The sequence below is a fragment of the Pyrus communis genome, chromosome 11, assembly GCF_041283825.1.
Source record: "Pyrus communis isolate YQ-2024b chromosome 11, ASM4128382v1, whole genome shotgun sequence".
Taxonomy (NCBI): Eukaryota; Viridiplantae; Streptophyta; class Magnoliopsida; order Rosales; family Rosaceae; genus Pyrus; species Pyrus communis.
The window spans coordinates 10,509,538-10,519,499 of NC_142575.1; the positions used below are offsets into that span (position 1 = coordinate 10,509,538).

At 37.6% G+C, this 9,962-nt stretch overlaps 1 protein-coding gene across 4 annotated transcripts; it reads left to right on the plus strand.

The window, feature by feature from the left end:
* The first annotated feature begins 3,434 nt into the window (after positions 1-3,434).
* LOC137742638 (P-loop NTPase domain-containing protein LPA1 homolog 1) lies at positions 3,435-9,458 on the plus strand. Of its 4 annotated transcripts, none has more exons than XM_068482558.2 (8): positions 3,435-3,842; positions 4,116-4,264; positions 5,938-6,215; positions 6,752-6,833; positions 7,023-7,448; positions 7,536-8,243; positions 8,481-8,591; positions 8,891-9,458. In XM_068482558.2, the coding sequence occupies exons 2-8, from the start codon at positions 4,118-4,120 to the stop codon at positions 9,275-9,277; spliced, it is 2,139 nt and encodes a 712-aa protein (XP_068338659.2). In that variant the 5' UTR covers positions 3,435-3,842; positions 4,116-4,117; the 3' UTR covers positions 9,278-9,458. The 4 variants fall into 4 exon arrangements, with proteins under 4 accessions (XP_068338659.2, XP_068338660.2, XP_068338661.2 ...); XM_068482559.2 differs by having other exon boundaries at positions 3,537-3,788; XM_068482560.2 differs by having other exon boundaries at positions 3,542-3,579.
* Positions 9,459-9,962: the final 504 nt, after the last annotated feature.

Sequence of the window (9,962 nt, forward strand, 5' to 3'; positions counted from 1 at the left end):
TTTCGTAGCGGACGCATTAGCCCATATGGACCTCCAACCCTCATATTTGGGATTATTGTCTTCCGTTTTCGGCTAGGGAGGCCTTTAGTTTTGATTGTATTGGAAACGGTTATATTAGAGGTTTGAAGCTTTAATAAATTTCTTCTTCATAAAAAAAAATATATAAAAAATAAAAAAACTTCAATTAGCGTTGCCAAGGCTTCGTCTAGGCGCTAGGCTAATCACCATTACGATTAATCATTAGGCAATTGAAAATTAAAAAAAGGCACTTAGACCTGCTTAGGCACCGTCTAACCCACTTACGTCACGACTTTCACTTATACAAAATATAGATAACTTTCATTTTTTGCATTTTATTTTTTTTTGTTCACTAATTTGTAAGAGACTTGTTGAATACTTGGATGAACACTCATTATATGCTTGTTCCCTATGTTTTCAATATGTTCTAATACTTTATAATTTATATGTCATTCTACTTTGCAATTCATGTATCTTCATACAATTATGTATTTTTTAAGTATAAATAAACACTTATTTATACAATATATAATAAATTTACTTAAATCTGCCTAGTCCCTAGGCCCCCACCTAACCGCTAGGCCCTAAACCGTTACGGCGTTGCATGACTAGTGCCTAACGTTTTTTACAATCTTGAAACCACCAGATCGACCTCCATTTGATTCTTTAATTACCATGACTTCCATCCCATAGTAGAATATTCGAGATCCTGTTGTTGTTTAAGTTTATAAATAAGTTTGTTAGACTAGTTGTCATTCTAAACTTCTCAAGGTCCGATTCTCCTTTTTCCACCCTTATAATTATAAGGATTAACGACTTTGATATTTGGTGTAACATACAATAAGAAATTTGGTAGAAGAATCAATGGTGTGTTAACTAAACCTTTGACGAAGCCCGCACAAAATAAGAACCCAACTACTCGTGTTGTTGGAGGAGTTGGATTCTTTGTGAAGCAAGTTGTTCACCATAACTAATATTGTCTCAACTTAATCACGTATAATCAGGTATTAAGTTTTATTATAAAAAGGCATCGGTGATATTAGGGATGGAAACTTATATATATTAATTATGTATTATATTGTCATAAGCTTGATGTGAGCCTCTATTCTCCAATGCGTCGCCTCATTGGTCGAGTCATTATATCGGTGCCAATGCCAATCTTTTTGAAGGCCCAATCTTCTCAATCGGTATTCAATCACTGGAGCCAACACCAATCCTTTTGAAGGCCCAATTGTTCATTCAATATCCTTAAAGCTGGAGCTGCGACAACTTTTCGAAATTCCAACTTAAGGAAGCAAATTGCAGACTAGCAATTTGGCCCTGCAAAGTGTTGAAAGAATAGCTTGCTCTGATACTACGAAGAAAGTTAAGGTTTCACCATAAAATCAATTTGCAATATGAGAAGAACCCAATTTACTTATAAGCAAATGCAAAATCCCTTATCCTATCAACGTAAGATTCATTTTCAACGCTGTGCAAGATATGGTATTTCAAATGCAGGAGGAAGAAAAAATTGGGATTGCAAAATTGTTTTCCCACTATGCACCCACATAATTATAAAAATTCCAAATCACCGTTGATTAACATATATAAAGTTATTCGTTAAAAACGAGGACACAAAAAACAGCGGAATCAATGAGATCGAATGGAATTAGAACACAACAAGCCGCGCATGTGGCGCTGAAACTTTTGAATTCCAAGATGCACCCGCCAAAGTTTGCAGTAAAAGTTTCCTCCTTGCCCACCGTGCCACCACTCACGACCGTGTCTTTTTCTTTCTATCCTTTTTTGTTGTTTTCTTCCTCTGCTTTTGCCTTTTATTATTTATATATTTTACTCTTTAATTTCATAACATATCTTCTACTAAAAATAAAATAAAATAATTTGGTATACCGCGGCGTCTACGCGTTTCGTCAAAGGCCTTGGTTTTTTTCTTCTTTCCTTTCTTAGTATATAATTGTGATATATCTTTTTTTACAAATTTAATAGAATTTAAATAATACGCATCTAAAACGAAATTTTGATTTGTTAAATGTTACTTGACTTAAGTTGGTTGGCAGTTTGGTTCGTTTACCGGTTTTGGTCTAATCATTTTCTTTTTTTATTGTTTAGGAGTTTGAAGTGGTCTTATGATATGACTATTATTAAGACAACGGTTTAAGATTTTCTAATTTATTGGGTTAAGATTCTTAGACAATTCCCTTTATTAGACGTGTTCTTTTGCTTTTGTGTTTTCGAGCTTGTTTCGTTCTTAAATTCACTAATACGGTGACAATTTGTGTGAATAAGTTGACATTTTATATTTTTATTAAAATTTCCTTGAATGGAAGACCTCTTAAATGTTATCTCGAATATTTTTTTGGTATATATTGATTTCTTAGTATTACAATAAAACAACTATCGTTTTGCTTCAATTCCTTTTCTATGAGGTAATCTTCCTTGCTTAACCCTATAAAGTGTTCCATTAAAAAAAAAACCTATAAAGTGTTTGAAGATCATAAAATGACTTGTAATTTTCCAATCAAAGTATCACAGTTTGATAAAGAGAAACGCTAATCAAACTTTTTCAAAGTGATGACTCTTCATGAACTTTCTACAATTTCACAATTTAACGTTAATTCTCATATTAACATTATAAAATATTATACTAAAAATGTGTAGTGACATAAAATTTATGAAGACGAGCTTTTGAAAGTGTCATCAACATTTCTCGTTTGACAAGTAAAGCTACCTCTTCTAAAATAATCAAGAATTATTGTGACCAACTAGCAATTGGTCTGATATTTTACTCCACTGTCATACCCGATGTTTTTGTGGGCTCCAACTTTGTTACCTTTTCTTTTCAAAAACTTCACAAATGGTAATTTGAGTTAAGTTTGCAGACCAATGACTATTCTCCTTTCTTTTTTGGTAAACAAGTTCAATTAACGTTTAAGTGCACGTTTTCGGTTGCGTTGATTTCACTGGATTGATTAACAGTTTTGACAAGTTTTTTTTAACAAAAAAAAACCTAAGAAGAAATATTATCAGTTATGGAAAGTCGGGAAATTAAAATTAGAAACCAAAATTAATTTTAAATAGATCATTTGATAACCATTTTGGTTTTAATTTTTTTTTTCAGTTTTAAAAATTTGGTTTTTAGTTTTTAGGTTTCAGTTTTCAATCGAAAACTAAGTGCAGTTACTAAACGAATTTTTCAAAAAAACTTAAAATTAGAAAAAAACAAAATAATTTCAATTCTTTCTCCTTCTACTACTACTTTCTACTACTACTAAAAGAAAAAATAACGAAAAACATAAAGAAAAGAAAAAGAAAAAATTAAAAATTAAAAAATTTGTCTGAAGTCCTTTTCCTTCTTTGTCCTTGTGGACCATGTCCTCCACCTCAATAACACCCTCGTCTCCGCAGATCACCCCACCGTTCCCCAAATTTAACCCTTTTCACACCTGCTTGAGACCTCCGCTCCCGGGCCCACGCTCCCACCCTATAAATATCGATTCGAAGGACTTGAAATTCTCGCACCGACCGGAGCCCAGTATCGTCATTCCACCTTGCAAAGTGGTGAGTGGTGAGTGGTGAGTTGAGAGAGAGGTTTTGGAGTTTTTAGAGAGAGAAAGTGTGCGTCCTTGAGAGAGAGAGTGGGACTCGTGGAGGGTTGCTGCGTGCGCTGCGTGGAGGGCAGGGCAGGTGGAGAGTGCCGAGACACAGTAAAACGCCGAGATCGCGCTCTTGATAATGGCGGATCGTCATCCCAAACCCTCATCACACTGGTAATACAGCTCTCGTCGTCTTCCTCCTCGCTCTTCCAAATCACCGGCTTCCAGGTCCCCCCCCCTCTCTCTCTCTCTCCTCACATTGCCTTCGTTTCTCTCTCTTTCTCCCTTCACATTGCCTTCAAATTCTCTCTCTCATCGGCATTGCATCCAGTTTTCTCTGTACACATCCCTTTCATGTTTTGCACGTGCTCGCAACATCACATCGTCACGGGTTCATCATTGCCGTGTCAACTTTTGAATTTTGATATACGCATTTCGATTTTGGTGATTTTGTTTTCGGTAATTTGAAATTAATTTTTTCGACTTTTTGAATTTTTGCAGAGATGGCTGAGGCGGCGAAGGTTCTGTACATAGTGGTGGTGGACGATGAGGGCAAGAGAGAGAAAGGGAAGGAGTCCTTTCGGTATACTCGTCCTGTTTTGCAAAGCTCTCTGCAACTCATGGGCTGCAAGCCCCGCCACGCCTTCAAGGTATCGAAAAAGTTTTCGAATTTCGAATTTCCGTGAAATTTTAGAACTTTTTGGCTTTTGGGTTGTGTTTTTGTTGTGGATTTGTTATTGAATTTATTGGTTTTGGGGGCTGATCTGGGTTTGCATGTAATGTGCTCTGAAATTTTGATGAATTTTGCAATTTTTAAAGTCTTGAATGTTACATGGTGGTGTTACGTGTTCTAGGTGAAAGAATTATTTAAGTTTCGGGTCAACAAATGCTTATCGGAAGACGTTTGGTCGGTGAATTAGTCTTGGTTGCACAATTGGCGTTCTATAAAGTCATCCTTATGAGTCATAGTTTGGGGTAGAATGTCATTATCACAGATTAATTTGCTCTTAAAAAGGTGGGCTGTGACCGTTATGTTGTTCTTGCATCGCCTTCAACTTGACCTGTGAAAAATTATTCTTCTGGTAGAGGATTTGATTACTGTTGTTTCTGAACAATCTTAACTTATGATTTTCTCATCCTGTTCTCCATTTACTTTTTATTTTTTCCTTAAGTTTTGGTTCTTTGGGCAGTTACATTTTAACAGTTGATTTTGTTAGTTGATGGATCTCTCTGTTTTGACCAATAATCTCTGTTGAGGTTTATAAAGGTGTTTAATGTCAATTCTAGATGAATTTTAATTTCGAAATTTCCTGGTTTAGAACGACCCCTCATTTTTCTTATGTATTTCCTGGTTTATTCAATCTGGATGTAAAAGTGGGCAGGGTTTGTTTTTTGCGAGAAATCCCTTGAACTTTGGTTATGTACCAAGTGGTGTGGAATAAGCGAGAGTGGAAACCATTTTAACTGAATAGGAGTTCCATTTAGGTTTGTTGTGTGTGAGAACTCCCTTGAACTTTGCGTACATGTGCAAACAGTGGAATAGGCGAGAGGGTAAATGGTTTGATTGAAAAATGTTCTATTTTGGTTTGAAATATAATCCATGCTGTTCTTTGCTGTTTTATCATTTGTTTCCTCTTGCTGTGGGTATCTCATGGATCATGCTTTTTAAAGCATTGAAATGTGCAGAGCAGATCCTTTTGGGTGTGTTTGTCTTAATATATTAGTATATTCCCTTTCCATTAATCTTGTATATGGTTTATTTGTTCGGCTATGGAGCTTTATGTTTTGACATTATTCAAGAATGCATTGTTTTAGCGATGTCTTCATTAACTGATTGGATCATTAAATTTTTATCCCTAATCAGCTTTTTGTTCCAGTAGTTAGTTTGTAAACAGTATTGTACAATAACTTTGGTGCTGTAGTTTTTTATTTTTTTTTGAACAAACAATATTATCTACACTAAGGGGGAGGGGGGGGGGGGCTTAGCCTTACAATGGGCTAGCAATAATGTTGCCTTCGGCAAGAATCGAACCTAAGACCTCTCACTTACAAGTGAAGAGGAATACCACTAGACCGTAGTACCAAGTGGCGCTTTAGTTTAGTTCCTTACAAAGTGATTTCCTTATTATGTTATGAACTTATGATGTAGTTATGGTCTTTATTTTTATATAATTAGCGTTCATGTGGGTCATTTGGTTCATTATTAGAACAGTCTTCTGATGATGGTGTATTGAAAAGTTTTCTTCTTACTTGACTGATTCCCATGTTTTATTTTACTTTACAAATTTAACCTCTAATGGCAGACATATTTTTCTTTGATCAGATTAGCCAACGGGTTTTTGAATCGATAAGAAATGAGAGTTCATCAAATGTCTTGCTTCCGGAAGGAACAGAAAATGTTCCCCCCGGTAAATCTGAGGCCTGCAACCATTTGGGTTCAGGGAAAGATGACAGAAGCAAGAGTGTACCATTTGAATTGTACAAAGCACGCACGACTGTTGTGGTTAGGAGAAAAACCTTCTTAAATGTTGTTTGTGATGCTCAGGCTGAGTACAAGTATGTTGGTCCTAACCAGCAGGCAGATTTAGCTTTGGCATGCAGGTACGGAAGAGTCTTTTATCTTTACTGGAAATAAATGGAACTTACGTACATGCATTAATAAACTGCTTTCTGTGAATAGTTTACCTTTTTCTGGCATGCTTATGTTGTGATTATTTATTCACCTGCCGTGTCAACATTGTGCATTTGAATAAAATATGGATATACATGTTTTTAAAAGTTGTAACAGTGGAAATTTCTACGGTAACACTACCATAAGATTTATCGGAAATCTTTTGGAACCTGTATAGTAACAATGATATTTTTGAACTCTTTTTTTTTTGGACCAGTGGCATAATAATTGGTTAGTTTTGTGGTGCACCAATCATTTGAGTTCTAGATTATTTATGGAGGGGTTTTAGTAATGCAGCCGGAATAGGAAGATGAACATCATTGTAAATATTGGGATTTTGAAAGGAAATATTCTGTCTTGCCGTATGACCTTGTGATGTGGAGTCATTATCAATTTTGTTGCAATCATTTGAGTTAGAATTTCTGCTTGTTTCCTAATTTTTATTTGGATAATTATCTCCTTGCAGAATCAGGGAAAGGAAGGAATCCGTGATTGTACTGTTGTGTGGCACTAGTGGCTGTGGAAAATCTACTTTGTCCTCATTGCTGGTATTTGAATTCACTAGTTATTTGTTTTCATTATTTCCTTTTGGGTTTTCTGTAGTCTTTAAGTGTTGTAATGATGTGCTTTTACTACGTTTTTTTATTGTCTGTAGCATTTAAGTGTTGTATGATGTAAGTTTTATTTTCTGTTATGGGTATGTATTCGTTTTGAGTGTAATCCATAAAGTCTTGCAGGGTAGCAGATTGGGAATTACAACTGTGATATCTACTGACTCAATTCGGCATATGATGAGGAGCTTTGTAGATGAAAAAGAAAACCCTCTGCTATGGGCTTCAACCTATCATGCAGGGGAGTGTCTGGATCCAGTGGCTGTTGCAGAATCCAAAGCTAAAAAGAAAGCCAAAAAATTGGCTGGAACTCCACGCTCACTTCCCAAAGATGGAATGCCTGATGGCTCTTCCTCTGGGAAATCTGATACCCGATTGTCAGACATCGGTTCGAGTACTGCTGAATTGATCAGTGCAAAGCAGTTGGCTGTTGAAGGATTTAAGGCTCAAAGTGAGATGGTGATTGACAGTCTTGATCGACTTATCACTGCGTGGGAGGAACGAAGAGAATCAGTTATTGTGGAAGGTGTTCACTTGAGCCTTAATTTTGTGGTATGTATCTATAATGATCTTTCCCTATGTTGTTTCGATGTTATATTTAGTTGCCTTTCCATCTCAAAATAATTATTTTTATTCCAGATGGGGCTTATGAAGAAACACCCTTCGATCATTCCATTCATGATATACATCACAAATGAGGACAAACACATGGAACGGTTTGCTGTCCGTGCAAAGTATATGACACTGGACCCAACAAAGAACAAGTATGTGAAGTATATTCGTAACATCAGGACAATCCAAGAATATCTCTGTAAGCGAGCTGACAAGCATCTTGTCCCCAAAATTAACAATACAAATGTTGACAAGAGTGTGGCAGCTATCCATGCAACGGTCTTTAGCTGCCTCCGTAGGCGTGAAGCAGGGGAGCACCTTTATGATCCCACAAGAAACACAGTTACTGTAGTGGATGAGGAGTACAGAAACCAGTGTGCAGCCAATTCTTTGAGTTCTAAGGGGATGTTTCAGTTGATCCAGAGAAAAGGGTCGTCTAGGCATCTGATGGCTCTTGTAAATACTGATGGATCTGTGGCAAAGGCCTGGCCTGTTGATTCAGTTGATAGTAATGGGAAGCCTATATATTGCCATGGGACTGAGATGGAGATTGGAACCGCAGAGCAAGTGAATCTTCAGTTTGGTCTCTATGGGATCAGCGCTTGGCCCAGTGATGGTGGTCCGAGTTGTGCTGGAAGTGTGGATGAGTCGAGGGGTGAGGGAACTGAGATTGGAAGAAGTATTCCCTCTTCCTGCTGCAGCTCGCCACGGATGTCAGAGAGACCTGCCAAACAGGTACTTATAGCACCAATTTGAATTTTCCGAGTCTCTCCTATATCAGTTTTCTTAAGTAGGTAATTTACACCGTGTAAGTTGAGATTTGCTTAACAAGTTATCTAAATCAGCGGATGAGTCATCGTAGAAATTAGTGACATAGGTCAACAATTTAACTGTGTTGACAAATAAGATTCAAATGATCAGTTCAGTTTAGTCTTTTTTTCTTGGATTTCTCATTGTTTTCCTCCCCTTCAGCTGAAAGAGGACAATTCAGTGCATGGAAGCGACGAAGAGGTTGATGAAGAGGCTGAAGCAGGCAGTGATGAAGAACTCAGTGATGATGGAGACAGACAGTTGTATGAAGAGGTATGAGTTGGTTTGTTAGAAATTCTTATTAGGTTATATTAGAACCCTAAGAGGTCTTGACAATAATTGAAAATTCATCAACTCACATCAAATATATTATGATCGTTGCTATTTTTACGTCATAATAAAGGTCCTTACTTACATGTATAAATGTATATGTATATGTGATATATGATACAAAACTTCTGATCTTAAATGAGGATATTTAAACTTGTTCATCCTGGTTAGATCAGATGAGAGTTTGGATTTTACTTTTTCATGAATTAATTGTTTACTTTAAACTTTTTACTATTGTGCAGATAGGGTCGGTGGACGAGGAGTCTACAAAAACGGATGATGAGTACGATGACCTAGCAATGCAGGACGTGCAGGAGAATGGATACTGGTTCGGAAGTGATGATCGGGGAGCCAATCATAAAATTTTCCCTGTTCCGGAGGATCAATCAGCCGATAAAGAAGGGGATAAGTATCGCCAGAACCTGGATCTCTTCCACAGAACTAGATCCGAGTCATTTTCTGAACCATTATGCCCATACTCTTCTTTGTTTATTGAGAAGAATGAGCTTCCAGTACCGTGCTCTGGCAATATGAAATTTAGAAAACGCCGCTCCCTCAGCATTCCCGCCTTGGGTAGGCATGGGTCATTAGTCGGGGGTCCCATACTTTCGGGAGCCCCTCAGTGCTAACACAAGAATTTTGATGGAGCTTAGTGCTTCATCACTGTCCTTTTCTTCCTCTCTATGTGTAGCCCTCCTTTTTAGCGTATTTAGTTAACTTAATCCTTCCCTATCTGTACAGTTATCTATTTAGGCTGTTGGAATGGAATGCTATGAATCTATGGTAGAATGGGAACATGATTTATGAGTAGTTTCAGTATGGGATGCATAGCATGAGCTCGAGATTTTTGAGTTGTATGCTACCGCTATCTATGGTTGAATACCAACTTGCTTTTCGTGATTCTTTCTAGCAGGGATCGAACCGGCTGTTTGCTCAATCTCTGTTCAAGTAGCTGAGGCCAGAAAGGGGAGGACTTGCGTCTTCTAGTCTGCTAATGGGTGGCAAGTTCCCGAGCCCCGGTCTCAGGCGTTGGGCACCAAGGTAGTTCTAGGTGTCTGGTGCTTGGGTTCGACCTAAGGATTCGGATACTTGGGCACGGTCATGGGCATCAATCCCTAGCTCTTGTACCATGGATTCTTGGGGCAACTCGTACCCACCGTTGTCTTGGGTATCATGTCCTTGTGTCACCAGGTACCAAGTCTACTATTGGGCCTCAGGTCATAAGTCCGATCTCAGATGTTGAGTCTTCAGGTCTAGGGATGGTCCCGGACATCCGATTGCAAGCTCGGTCCTGAGCGTCGTGACACATGTGCA

Coding starts and splice junctions, on each gene's coding strand:
- LOC137742638 (XM_068482558.2), top strand. CDS start 4,118: ATGGCTGAGGCGGCGAAGGTTCTGTACATAGTGGTGGTGGACGATGAG. Junction 6,834..7,022: donor CTACTTTGTCCTCATTGCTG/GTATTTGAATTC, acceptor AAAGTCTTGCAG/GGTAGCAGATTGGGAATTAC. Junction 8,592..8,890: donor ACAGACAGTTGTATGAAGAG/GTATGAGTTGGT, acceptor ACTATTGTGCAG/ATAGGGTCGGTGGACGAGGA.